The 15032-nt window shown below is 37.6% G+C and overlaps 1 protein-coding gene across 2 annotated transcripts in view; it reads right to left on the bottom strand.

The window, feature by feature from the left end:
* Positions 1–15032, bottom strand: part of LOC134659967 (uncharacterized) — a 138340-nt gene that overhangs the window by 76220 nt on the left and 47088 nt on the right. For both annotated transcript variants that reach the window (XM_063515665.1, XM_063515672.1), the window contains 6 exons: positions 10148–10289; positions 9404–9517; positions 9146–9271; positions 8762–8857; positions 8294–8482; positions 7214–7304 (listed from right to left, as the gene is read on the bottom strand). In XM_063515665.1, coding sequence (XP_063371735.1) covers positions 7214–7304; positions 8294–8482; positions 8762–8857; positions 9146–9271; positions 9404–9517; positions 10148–10289 — 758 coding nt within the window. The remainder of the gene's footprint in view (positions 1–7213; positions 7305–8293; positions 8483–8761; positions 8858–9145; positions 9272–9403; positions 9518–10147; positions 10290–15032) is intronic.

Here is a 15032-nt window from a genome sequence, read left to right as displayed (position 1 = left end):
AATAGAATATGAAAAATTCACCGCATTGGGCAGTAGAGCAGTGGCGGCCTAATTCTAACAATGTTTATAAGATGTCACAGCGTTACGATAGCGATCTGTCCGTGTCAAAAGTGTCATTTTTGGTTGAAAAAGATGCTTTTTGACATGTTTTTGGTTGAAAAAAATTCACAATTGGGCCGTGGGTCTCTGCCAATTGAGCTACAAAAGTGATAATTATGATACACTGCTGGACATTATACCACTCCATCTGCAGGTGCAAAAGGAGGCCAAGCAGTGCGTCTACAGAATATGCACGCTAAATAGGCCAAAATGGCGCTCCCAAGCATTAGCCAAACTAAAGGCCGGGGTTTTTGCAAATAAAACCCTTAGCATGCCCACTGATGACACGCACACCGAATGTCATTTCACCAAACTGTACACAGTAGAAATACCTCCTAGGGACAAATGGACTAACAACCAAATGTACGTTGAAGAGGGAAGCCACATCTGGTACACGGATGGTTCAAAGAAAGGAAATGATGTAGGATGTGGGATCTATGGTGAGAGACCTAAGCTCAGAGCTAGCGTCAGCATGGGCACAAAGGCCTCAATCTTCCAGGCAGAAGTCTTCGCCATCAACAAATGTGCGGAGATTAACCTGGACAGAAACCTAAGACACCAACATATCTACATCAACTCAGACAGCCAGGCTGCTCTGCTGGCACTAGAATCCCTTGAGTCAAACTCAAAACTAGTCCAGAACTGTAAAACAAACCTAAATGCATTGGCTAACTCCAACAAAGTCACACTTAGATGGGTACCAGGGCACTCCGACATTAACGGAAACGAAGAAGCAGACGAACTTGCAAGAAAGGGCGCAGACACACCCCTGGTCGGCCCAGAACCGTTCTGTGGAATCACAAAACGGGATGCATATTCTCTGCTCAGCGACTTAGGAAAAAAGAGAGCAATCGATTGGTGGAAGTTCGCTAAAGGACAAGTACACTCGAAAGCTCTAATCAAAGGGTTCAACAGCAAAATCGCTAAGGAGCTTCTGGGGCTCAAAAGGCACAAAACTTGCGCGGTGACTAGAATACTGACTGGACACTGTAAGTTGAACAAGCACATGTTTCAAATTGGCAAGAAACAAGATGCGACATGCAGGTTCTGCCAGGAGTCAGAGGAGACTGCAATGCACATTCTCTGTTCCTGTGGACCACTAATGTCAAAAAGAAGTACCTACTTAGGGCGGCATATATTGCAACCCTATGAGGTACAGAACGTTACGGCCCAAAGCATCTGTAATTTTCTGGATGCAACGGGCATTAGTAATGAACTTTAAAGGGCCGTCACAATAGATCAATACTTGGTCGACGTGACACTCAAAGGCCCGATACCACCCCAATAATAATAATAATAATTATGATAAAGCAAACTAATCTAATCTGACTCTCCTTGCATCTTAAAAAATACAGCTTTTCACTGACAGCAAAAAAAACTTCAATATTTGTAATGACAGCAAAAGATAATTCAAATTGGGCACCTAAAAATAATTGAAAATCTAATCATTGAACTTTGTTTTATTATGAAAATAAAGCCTCTTAACAAGTATATTAAATAATTTCATAATAATTAATAATACCTATACATTTTTAAATAAAAAATAACATCAACAAATAGTGAAAAGATACATTATAACTTAGACAAATAATAAGACTGAAAAATAAAGAATCTAATATGGACAAAATGTTTATTAAAGCAAAACATTTCTAAAGCCGTAGAATTCCCGAAGTTATTTGAAAGCCGCCGCTCGTTTTGGTCCCAAATCCCAAATGCTACAAAGCGTTTTGCTGAAATGAAACTATTTTGATAGCGCGCCACTTATTTTGTTTACAAGCTATTATTTCGTTTTATATATTTCTTATGTACTAAATTGGTAATAATATCCTCTTCTATTTTTTTAATGTGTCTCTTTGTTTCTTATCAATCAAAGAAATATCAAAAATATTGTAAAAAGTAATTTTTTTTACAATCATGTTTTTCACGTGATTTTTCCTTTAATACTATCAATGCCAGCGCAATCGTAGCCATTATACTGGCTATCACGTCGTCACGTCACCATGTTGTCACGGTTTTTCCGCTTTGTAGCGAAAAGCGCGCCTACAAACATAAGAGAGTCGAAATTTTGTCATCTAACCTCTCTATCACTCTTGCATATTCGAGCGATAAAGAGGCAGATAGCTGAGTTTCGATTTCGCGTTTCCCGGCAGGCCCTTTGTAAACAAACCGCCTTAATGTATCAATATCATATTTGATTGTCTGTGAAAACATGTCAAAAAACAGTTTAAGGTACAGTATGTATAAGTTACTCTATGCCCTCTATGGTATACTTACGTCGCTAGTACGTACTGACTCTGGCGGCAAAACATTGCAGTAATACTCCCTATTGAGGCTATTGAAAATATAATATATAATATGAAATGTTGGTTGCTCTCGAGCGCATACACACCAAAACTCTCACAATAAACAGCCTAATATCAAAACAATAGTTTAGGCAAAAACGCAGCATCTGTTTGGAACAACAAGTAAGAAACTGCTAGTTGGGCGATTTGAGGCGTTTTCGAACATTGTTCGCGTGAAGTTGCCACAACTGGTAATAAAGGCTTCTTTTGTACTTTTAGAGGTCACAATAAATGGTTTGAGAGTCGTAAAAAAGCGACCAATTTCATGTTATGTTATAGTACAGTCAGTATTAGGGTGTTGCTTATTTCGTCGAAGTTAAAAATTTCTATGTCTCACCCGCTTAATTTATTCTATTTGACTAAAAAACAAATGTGGTTTTTTTTCAGAATTTTCCATTACGTTTTTGGGGTTGCTACCGAATTTTTTAAATTTGGATCCTCCATACCAGAATATTTTTTTTTTGTTTTTTTGTCTCGTTTATTTATGAGACAACGGGTCAGGGTGTATTAATGTGCAGTTTAACATAAAATAGTACTACAATTTTTTTAAAGATTTATGCGTGTTTTAGGCATTCTAAATATTGATTCAGCAGTGCGCACTCCTAAAACAGGAATAAAAATTATTTAAAAATATATATTAACCATACCTAGTATTGAATTACCTACATATAGCTTCCATATACTTTGACTAACTGTCTCACTAACAAAAAACGAAAAATAAAAAAAAATCATCATGTATAAAGGATCCAAATTTTCTAAATTCGGTAGCGACCCCTAAAACGAAATTTAAAATTCTGAAATAAATCCACATTTGTTTTTTAGGGAAAGAGAACAATTTAAGGGGCTGAGACATAGAAAATTTCAATTTCGACGAAATAAGCAACACCCTAGTCAGTATCACATAGATAGCGACGGCGAGAGTGGCCAAACATATCGGGACACATCCTTTTTTCAATGGTAACAAAGGTGTGTTACGATATATTTGGCCACTTTGGTCGTCACTGTCTATTTGACTGTGCATACCAGAACCCAGACCGTATCACCTACTATTTAATTATTAAAATGTTTAGATTTTAAATAATGTACTCAATGTGCGCATATGGTTATGTGTACCTAATAATAATGGATTGAACTTATTGTAAAATCTGTATGCAATAGTTTTGTATTGTTATGTGTTTTTTTACACGACTGCACAAAAAAGGAATATATTGTTTTTGTATTCCAGATTAGTGATGTGCCGCCGAGAAATTACGCACTTACCGTAATTCTCATTAGTGAAAATTACCGTAAATTACCGAGAATTTACGGTAACTTACTCATGAAGTATATTAAATTAGGATTGAATTTTGCTTACAAGTTTTGTGGTTTTAAAGTATTTAAATGTTTTTTACATTATTATTATCCTGTGTTATTATTATTTTTATGTTATCTGACATGTGGTTGATTGGTATAATAATTTCTAGTCTTATTTCTCCTTATATTAGTCCCACCTCTATCTGGGTTTATATGTACGGCGGCGGAGACAAACCGCTTTATTCTGGGTTACCAATGTTACCATAGGGTTTAGGTTCTGGGCTTTCATCTCCCTCTTGATATTGAACTACCATGTGCCGGGAGGTCTTCGTCTTCCCAGGAATGTTGTGAGGATATTGTATTGTATTGTAGCACGGGCAGATTTCCGTAACTCGACGACGGGCGCCTTTTTTTCATGACGGGGGGTGGGGGCTAGTCCAGCCAACCCAACCCCTCAAGAGGAATGGTCACCCTTCCTCCTGCTGGATCCTGAAAGAGCGACTTCGTGAGTCTTTCATTGATACCAGGCATGGCTTTTCGGCCTCCAGCCTGGTTTAGCCAGTGTGCTGTTTCTTTGTACGTTGTAGCAGCAGTGAGCGTACCTTGCTAAAGTGGTCGGGAGAATCGTTTCCGGGCCAATCGCCTCCGCACCTAATGCGGTTTGATGTAATTATATGGCTCAGGGCGATTAAGAGTGCTCTACTGTCGGATAGCATGTGGATGGAGGATCCTACTACCCTCCTTGCAGTGATGGCAGCCGCCGCATTGATGATGCCCATGCACTCAGCTTGGAATATGAGTTATGGGCTCGTAGCGGATTGGTAATGGACACGTTCAGGTTTTCTGAGAAGGTTCCAGAGTCCGACTCACTGTCTGTTTGGGGATGTCCGCTGAGGGGGATGGCCTCTTGCTGTATGTGTAGGTGAAGCGATGGAAGGTTTAGCATGCCCTGAAGGGCATGAATGGCTGCAGACTGTGAGGACTTCGTGTTTTGTAGGGATGTTTAAGAGATTTAACTGGCAAACTATCAAACGTTTCATGTGGCCGGACCGGACCATCCTAAGCCTTCTTTTAGTTTGTTATAAATAAAGGACCACTCTGAAAGATCCTCTTACGTGCTCATTGCGCTATCGAGACAAGTAACAGGACATAGAAAAGTCGAGCGCTATAAATGCAGGATCTTGAGGGCCACCAGGAACTATTTTGATCCGTTAGTACCCACACAGTATAAAAATGCACTTTCCACGTGTTTTATTTTTACTGCGGTAACTGGGTACATTGCAAACCCAGCTGATAAGCGGTTACCTGTTTACAATATAACAGCCTACTTAACTTAAAATAAACACGCGACGTAATAAAATTGTATCTTAAAACACACTTGTTGTAATGGAAGTCATTACAAATCAAACTTTACCTTACACATCAATGCTTGCTTACATATGATATTGAAATATAATATCTGGGAGACCGAGCAGCTTTGCTCGGAAAACATATAAAAGCTCAAAAATCAGCGTTTTCCCAGAAATAAGACCTAGCTAGATCGATTTTTCGCCCCTGAAAACCCCCATATAGCAAATTTCATCGAAATCGTTAGAACCGTTTCCGAGATCCCAGAAATATATATAAATAAATATCTAAGAATTGCTCGTTTAAAGGTATAAGATATGTTTTTTTAGATTACACAACATTTTGAATTAGGTATTTAAAATCACTGTCATAACTATGAGATGAATTTTATACATTTAAGCTAAAATAATAAAGAACTCACTTTATTTTTCGTTATGCAAGTTTGATGAGTAGGTTGAAACCTACTTTCATTAAAAACACTTAATTCGCACATCAAATGAAACTTATTAAACATTAGTAAAATAATGTAATATTATTGTGTATTTAATCTCTAACATCTAATTACATACATCATTGAATTCATTGATAAAAGTTAAAATTTCTCTTAGAAAAATTACCCGAGAACATTCGCGGGGAAGATTGCCCGTAATTTACGGCGGTAATTTACGGTAATTTTGGTAATAAACTAGTTCCTCTTTTCAGATTATTTTGAAATTTTCTATACAGATTGTATTACCTAAATAAGAATCAATTCTGTAAAAAAAAGTTTAAAAAAATTTAAACTTAGACCACTTTCTCGATAATTACCCGTACGGAGAACGTTACCGCGAAAGTTACCCGACGATTCTCTCTGTTCTCGTAATTTACGGTAACGGCACATCACTATTCCAGATATTGAAATAACAGTTCGATTGGCTATTCTTTAACCCAGTCTGTATTTTTTTCTAATAAAATGACAGTTGGATTGAATAGATTGGTAGTAGAAAATAAAAACAGAGGGCCTGCCGCGAAAAAATGGAATTGAAATGTATTTTTCAACTCTCTATCGCTCGAATATGCAAAATCTATAGATAGATACTCATTTTTTTTTTCAGTCACTGGGTATATTAGAGAGTCAATTGTAAATAAGTATATGAAAAACGCTGAAACATCTAAAGGTACTCTCTCTATAACAATTTACAAAAATATGGGAAATATTTGTAATTTTCCATTAATTACAAGATATCTCAAAAATACTTTATCAAAACCACACCAGAAAAAATACAAAATCTGAAAATAAGTTACTTCTGAATCCCGAACGTCAACAACTACCTACGTGTATATTTTTTTTTATAAATAAGTACAACAAAAATCAAAAAATAGGAAGATATAGAGATATATACATAAGATGTGGGAACACACATACGTACCTATCTCATTTCTCTTTTAGTAACAAAGTAAACCAGTAAAGGAAGTTATCGAATAATATACCTAATGGTTGTATAAACGCTACTTCTGACGACCTCACATAAGAATTAGGTACCCGAGCAAAGCATCCGTCAGGGAAGAATCATTTTATTGAATAGGTACATGTTTCATAACAGCGTACAGTCGTACAGTCAGCAACACTATTCACTGAGCACCTTTTCACACAAATTTCTATGCAGGCGGGGGGGTACCTTTACTCTAAAACTGACTGTACATACAGAGAAAAAGTTGGAAAAGATCTCGGAAATTATTGGAAAAATTCACTGTAAATAAAGGAAATTTTCATTTTCACCTATACAAAAATATGAGAAGTTCCTGAAATTTTTCCAAACGGATTTTTTTCAATTTTCGTAACTTTCCGACAGCATACTCGTATATAGTAGGACAATAGTCGTGATTCTTATAATCATTTATTCGGGAAGCCCGTTAGCTCTCGTTTGTAGAGCTAGTACAAAATAAAGTAAACCGCGATTAAAAATTCCGTTCGAACCATTTATCAAAAAAAATTGACAATACATGCCCACCAAACCAATGTGCTTAGAATTTTTCAAATTAAGGGTTATCTCATTTTCACCGACTGTGCTCCAAAAGGCACGCATAGAAGTACACGTGTACGAGATAGAAAGAGAAGTTAAGAAGTGTGAATAATGTATCTTTCCACTCACTTGTCGTGTAGCCGAAGTCGTCTTCTTCTTCTTTATCTGCCTCCTTCTCTTCTTTGCTGCGTTTGACCGCGGCGGCTGATGCTCGATCGATCTAGAACAAATAAACAGACATTCGTTTTGCGTATTCTTCTCCTTGGTCGTATTCCACAAACAATGTAAGTAAGCGCTTACTTTACCAGTTCCCCTCAAATATTTGTAACCGTACTTATTACGTGATTTGATGAAATTTTACTATGTAAGAAAATGGGAAGTTTCATAGATATCTGACGAGTAAACCCGGGGTTATAAAGTTTTGTTTGTTTGCATCAGGGATGTTTGCCGAGGCGCGGGTTGACTGCTTCTACGCGAGCATGCGCAAGCGATGTACATCCCTGGTGCGCCGGATCCGCGTCAGTACCAACAGCATTCTGAAAATGATCTCGGAACGTGTAGACTGTATTTATCTCAACCACGGCTGTGCTATACACCTAAACCAAAATGTCAGATACGTACACTGATACCTGAGAACTTAGGCGAACTACCTAAGATAGCGCAGAAATTGAAATTAACCGAAGTCTATATCAATATTTTGACTTAACTTGATTAACATTATTAACTAATTTGTAATTTAACGCTCGAATATATACTTATTTTCATTTATGCAAGCCGTTATCTATTATATTTTGATTTAATTTCATTTCTTTTTAATTTCAATTAATTTATTTATATTGGTATCAAAATGACATTCTATAGTTTATAGAGCATAATACTAACAATATTTTATAAGGCATAGTCGTAAGTACTAACAAAAATGATCCCTGATGGTCCTAAAATAAATGAATTTATTTATTATTTACCTATTATTTATATGTACTTAGAATTTTTACATCTCTCATCAACTCATCCTCATCAATCTGTGTCAGTCCACATTGGCTTCTCTCGTGGCACGATATTTAACTCGATCTTCTGTTTTTACTACTGCAATCCCTATCCGTTACCTCGCGAATATCTTCACCTTTATTTACCATAATTCCAAAGACGTTAAGATAATTTTTGTTTTGTCATTTTTTCAAAGTTGTCAGTTATTGTAATAAGACTCACCTCAACCCCTTTATCCGAGTAAGTCCGTCCCTGTAGCTCTCTCTCATCCTCTTCGTCATCACTGCTCTCCGAGTCCGAGTAAACAGGCTTCTTCGGCGGCGTCGGTTCGGTTTCCGAAGTCGACTTCTCTGTCTCCCTCTCCGTATCTTCTGACTCTTTCACAATGTCCGGCTCTGATGTCACTGTTATCTGTAAAAGCAACTTGTGATACTTAATCCATCATAACTTACCGTACCATGGCCAAGACAACCATTTACAGTATCTAATCTGAAGGCTAGTCACTCCAACACCACCAGTCTGTAGACTCGTCATGTGTCGACTTTTGTCAAAAGAGTCGATGTCAAGAATCGATAAAACAAATCTGATCAATGTGTGAAGGAAAGAGCGGCATGAGGATAAAGGGATCCACAGATAATCTCCATGGGACAGAGCCACCCTCTTAAACCAAGTAAATTATGACAATTGAACCTTGATCTCGTGTTCTGGCGTCCCACCGACGGGCAACGGTGTATGCCGCGCGGGATGCGGGGACGCTTCAGCTTCCACGTCTGACGAGTCGGTATTCTAGACAGAAAATTATCATTATTACAATAAATAATGAATATTTTCTATTTATTATATTTCTTTTTAATCAGGGGTCAAAGGCAGAACAAATGAATACTAGTTTATAGACAAGTGCGACAGTTCACCGTTCAAGTGGGAACCAAAATCTCTCAGTCACAGAGATAAATGACACAGGGATACACCAAATATAGGTGGATGCTCAGTGCTCATTTTGGGCGGATGCCGTAGTATATGCATATCTGGTAAGTATATGGTTAATCCAAGGTTAATCCGTCATTGCCAACTCACCCAAGTCGGTAGACTCTGAACAGTGAGCGTGACAGTGTCACCAGCTGCTTTGATGAGCTGCACCGCTCGCTCGTGCTGAGCGTTTCTGACGCACACTCCATCCACCTCGAGGATACGGTCACCGGTCTACGGGAATACAATCATACATAATATTGAATTTAAACATAGAAGATAGAAGACGAGATATACTCCAAATTATGATTCAGAAGATAAAAGTAGATTAAGTACTGAATTTTCTTTTCTATGAATGTCACTTACATGCAGCTCTCCGCAGTTGCCGGCTGGACTCTCTGGAACTACATTTTTGATGAATATTCCGAATATGGCCTTGTCATCGGCCCCAGTGTTATCTTGACTGTCAATAATATCCACCTGCAACGATTTAAAAAAAGTGTGTTCGGATTAGCGTTTTGGGCAAAATCGGTGATTTTGAATATTATGTAGACTATCGGTAGGGATAGTAGATTTGAGGAATCTCTGTCTCGTGCGACATATTTGTGGGTTATTATAGTGCTGTTGATACGAAGTCTAGGGAACAAGAACCTTGCACTAGGCTGCGCTGCGGTATAGCCTACAACTCTACATCATTGCGCATTGTCTCCCTTTAAAGATAACCCCTAGAGGTTGGGTATGGGGTCCCTGGGCACCTAGTCAGTGACTTTTCGCAGCGATCCCCATTGCTGGCCAGCTAGTCCGTCTCGCTGAGGTAACATCCCCATCAAAGCTGCGGCACAGGGCGGACACGTCATACATCAAAAATCATTTGCGTTTAGATGTGTGCACGGCACGTCTGTACACGCGTCATTGTATATGTGTGGGTAAGTCGCTATACTGAGAGTCCGCCAGAAGTCCGCCAGATTATGGTCAGATTCGTGTCGCGGGGCGAGGTAATGCAAGTCGGGGCGAGGTAATGCGAGGCGGGGTGCGTGGCCGTTCTGTATGATAATACTTTTACTTATTCTGTAGCTGCGGTGTGGCATTATTATGACAAGCATCCCTTACCTTCCCTCCAACGATGCTGACTCCTAACGGAGCACCCGGGCATCTAGTCAGAGTGACTTTTCGCGGCGGACCCCATTGCTGGCCAGACAGCCCGTCTCGCCACGGCGACGCTGTCACCGTCATGGCTGATTGAGGAGCGTAACTGCAAAATAAACGTTGGTTTTAACTATTTGAAAAATAATCAGCACACAGATCTAGATAATTGCTGATATTAAATAAGAATGGCGGAGAGGGCCCCCTCTGATTGATTTATTCATATTTTTTGATTATTATGTGAATTATAAAGCAAAAAACGATTTCCAAACAGATTTTTAAAAGCTCCTAACTCTTATAATAATTTGAAAAAATTAAAAATCAAACGTAATGCAGTGGTTAATATTCATCCAACTGCGTAAAAATATTTTATATAATATTAGGACATTAGGTAATGTCCAAATAGGAAAATGGGGGCTATGTTTGTTGGAAAACGCATTCACGTGACTTTCCTCTTAATACACCCAAGTGCGTGTCGTCAGGGTATAGCGTGCAAAATTGTTCGCGGCGCAATTTAGCAAAGTAAGTAGATAATCGTCTTCGGCTCGTATGGAGGCCAAGGGCGATTCAATCTGATTTAGTTATGCCTTTATTGGACCATGAAGTCCATGAGCATTGGACATTGTATGTATTATTGTCGTATAGCGTTGCAACATTTTAACTTTAACTACATAGTTGAGAGAGGCGAAATAAACGTACCCCGGTTTGACAGTGTTATTTGGTTTGACATTTAAAAAGTGTGAGGACAAATGTAACTTAGGTAAGGTAAACGTACTAGTGCTCGACATGTTAATGCCCAATAGATGACAACCTGCTGTCACCTCTATTGACAATGACTTGAGTTTCAAGATGACATGTACTGGTACCGCGTCGAGCACTAGTATATACGTTTACCTTACTATAAGTTGAAATCGATAAAATCATAAATCAAAGAAATTTCTTGCTATCGATATGGATAATGATAACATACACTAGACGTCTATATTAAAATAATCACTAGCACTGGTTCGTTTTTGCACCCGAAAAACCGGGGTTTGGTAATAAAGAAGAGGAAAAAATAGATAGGTAGAATAAACGATAGAGCGAGGCTCGATCTAGATATTATTTATTATAAAAATAAAACGGTAGAGCCGAATTGCTGTATTTTACAAATCTAAAATGCATGCCAAAATAAATATAGGTACCTACGCAAATATAGTGACAATTTACCGTAAGTAATAAATCAAAAACTTCACATTTTAAATTCATACCTATATACCTGGCATTTACATAAAGTTCTTAAAAATAAAATACCATCATATCCCTCAAAAATTAACATTATTCCTAAGTTATACTAACAATTATGGATGCAAATCTGAAATAAATATTTTCAATTTCAATTTCAATATACTTTGAAATTAAATATTACACATGGAACTTGCATTCAACGACGAATGAAATGCAATTGCAAACACAAATGTTTACGTCTCCCGAGTGCGATCGTCCTAGCTGAAAGCATGTATGTACCTATACCTACACCTACAGTGAGCAACAGAAGTGTATATATTATTACAATGAATACTTCTACATAGGTACTACAGTCCTGTAACTACCTAATTTTATTTCATTTAATATTATTACAAACATTAAATTTACAGCGAAAAAATATTTTGAATAATTCAGTTTACAAAATTTCACGGCGGATACTGCACTTCATTGGGATGATTAGAAGTTTAGAAGAGGTGAGGCCTTTGCCTAGCAGTAGAACACTTTATTGGCTATAAATCAGACCAGAGATTTTATGAACGCGAAACAGGAAAGCATGGTACAAGTATAATTCCGGATATTGTGATTGTTACTTCAGGCTACTGTAATTTTTAATAAAAAAATAGCTGCTGCTAGGTTATAGGTAAATATCTAAGATTAAAAAACTGTCATAAACATTAAAGCAATGCAGAATCAGTCTTAAAAGCTGTTATTTGAACTATCATTATATCTATTTTTCATGGAATTATTTCATTGTAAACAAAGTTTAGTGGTATTTTTTCACAAAATGAAATACTAAGATAAAATTAGGGAACATATGTTAATGTTCCTTAATTTTGGAGGACACAATTAAAAGTCAAAATCAAGTAAATTTTCTTTATACAATAAAATATCACGCTGTCGATCCAATTTAACTAATTTAAACCAGACCATTGTTCTCGACTGTACAAGATTCATATAGTTCAATCACTTAGCGAGGCGACACAGCCGACCGAACGCGCCTGTACTAGGGATGGAAATAACGAAATATAATAACTGTGTTGTTAACTCTACGCAATTTGAGACGTATTGCATGTGTACAATGCTCGGTACCTATGCCATACGTTTAACGTTTGTATCTGTATGTACAGTGAGCTGCACAATTATATGGACACATAATGAATGGGATTCGTTCATAATAATTATGATAATGCAATTTTGCAGCATGCTGTACTATCTGTCTGTGATACCAGAGCTGATATAGTGTTTGTACCATAGCAAAGGTGACTAAATGGAAGGTGTTCTTACGAGTAGCTATACATATCCAAGAAACTGTCTGGACCCACATGAAAATTTCCGACTTTTCATTCATTAAGTTTTTTTGTTACCACTAAATAGTTTTTCAACCAAGAAAATATATGTATGAAAGCTATATCAAGTTAGGGGCATAAAAATCATAAAATGTATCTTTCAAACGTTCTATTGTTTTAATTTTACAATTTCCTTTTGGTGCCGGCCCGGGGTCGGGTCTCTGCAGTCCAATTAGCAAGGAAAACACAGGCTAACCTATCGACATATTTTTTTATCACATACCTGTGCTATAACTCTCATTCAGCAGAAAACTATACAGCTTTTTCTTATTGGTTTTATTTCTATAACGATAGAACAGACTAGGGCTATAGGAATAACTTTTTGCGTCATCTTTATACTTCGAGTTGTATTGTTTAAATTAGGTATTACCTATTACCCGTTTATATACTTATATTATGTACCTATAGTCAAATGCTTTACGGGAAACGGTCGAAGAGATAGTTTAGAGTTGGTAACCGCTACCAATTTTTAGTCAAAGATTCCAAAAGTAAAGATAAAAGATATTAATATACAGTCCGTTCATATAGTTGATTCCGAGCAATTATGTGCCCACTTAGTAGTACCTGTACCTAAGGCCTTTCTTACGAAATAATAATATAAATCAATGTTTTTAGTATGTTGATGGGCATGGTATTGGGACCCCAAAACTGCCAGGAGACAGTGGCGCATGCCATATATGTCAGCTCTTAAATTGAAGTATATTTTAGGGAAACATTGAAATATCAACTACAGCAACTGAAATATCAAACGTCAACTTTTGACAACCAAAATATGAATGTGTCTATTCTATTAGAAAAATGGGAATGACCCAATTACGCGTTTCCTTTTTACGTCGACTCGTATTTTTTTCACCCCGACCCTATCTGTTGATAGGTTGTTACGTTACGAATAACAAACAGATAAGAAAAACCTACACGTGTTTACTACCTAGTATTGTGTACAACTGTACATATGTCATTATTTTGACATATGTAGGTACGTCATAGCTGTGTTACTCCACTGAGGAAGGGAGGATAGTCCTGGAATGTCTATTTTGATTCGTAATGCAATCTAAACTACTTAAGGTCGAATGGGTCGAATACTACTGATGTATATTATAGCGCCAACTCAACGGCAATCCACACTTTGTCACGTCAAAGTCGGGGCAAAAAAAGTTTGATGCGAGTGATCATAACCATATTCGTGTTGCAACTTTTTCTTTACATAAATTATTTTGTGCTATAAGCCAGTGTGTTGTAGGCATCACATATATAAATGTACCTATTACAAAGAACAATTTCTCGGCTTAGTGTAATACAAAACACCGTGTAAATCCATTTGTTCACTTCATTGTCTGAACAATAGAGCAAAAACTAGTCAATCAACAATCGTTGGTGCAATTTACATTGACTACCCATTTCTACGGAACACGGCACTTTGAATTTTACCCACTTACATTTTATTACCAGTATTTGAAAGAAAAAACATTATCAAACTATGGGCATGAAAAACCCTTGATAAAGGGGTTTGTTTTGCCCCTATTAATCTGTTTATTTACAAAGAGCATCAAGGAGTGTCAGAATCACAACCGTCTCTTTTTGTATTTCAAGGGACCACTTTCGCAAATATGGTTTTACATCTGTTTTTTAAAGTACCATCGCCCACATTGTTAACTGTCCATCGGTGTACCTTATGCCTTTTGTAATAAGGTCCACCGATGTACTACAGTTACGAGTGTTGCTGTTTGTACCTTTTTTTTTTTTTTTTTTTTTTACCAGGTTTACCCACTAAAACCCCTCTGTTGCCGCCTCGCTGCTATAGGGCGAGGTCCCAGGAACGCCGAAGTACTCTTCCGCAACCTCGCCAGCGGCCGTCCGGACTCGGACCCGACCCTTGGGGAAATCACCCCTTCACCTCATTGGGCGCGTTGGCTACACATCGCTTGCTGTTTGTACCTACCGTAAGCAAGAGATACCTCAGTCTCATCACAAATATGTGTATACCTACGGCAGAGTGTGCATGAATAGCGGAAATTTTCCCAAGTGGCAATTTCGCAATTTTGGAAACTTTCTGACGGCAATATTTTATCCACTGCCTACTTTTCCTGGATCTAAAATGTATTTTTTTTATATTATAAATGGGCTTACTCATGGCCACAGACTAGCCGAGGCGAAGACGTGGCCTACGATGGAGCGAGCCTGTCCAGAAGGTGCCGGAAGGTGAAGGAATTTAAGTACAAGTGAACGTTTGAAGCTAACTAGAAATAATCAATGCAACC

This window comes from Cydia amplana, chromosome 2, assembly GCF_948474715.1.
Source record: "Cydia amplana chromosome 2, ilCydAmpl1.1, whole genome shotgun sequence".
Taxonomy (NCBI): domain Eukaryota; kingdom Metazoa; phylum Arthropoda; class Insecta; order Lepidoptera; family Tortricidae; genus Cydia; species Cydia amplana.
Note: the sequence above shows the minus strand (reverse complement) of the source record. Positions and strands in the feature narration are given on the sequence as shown.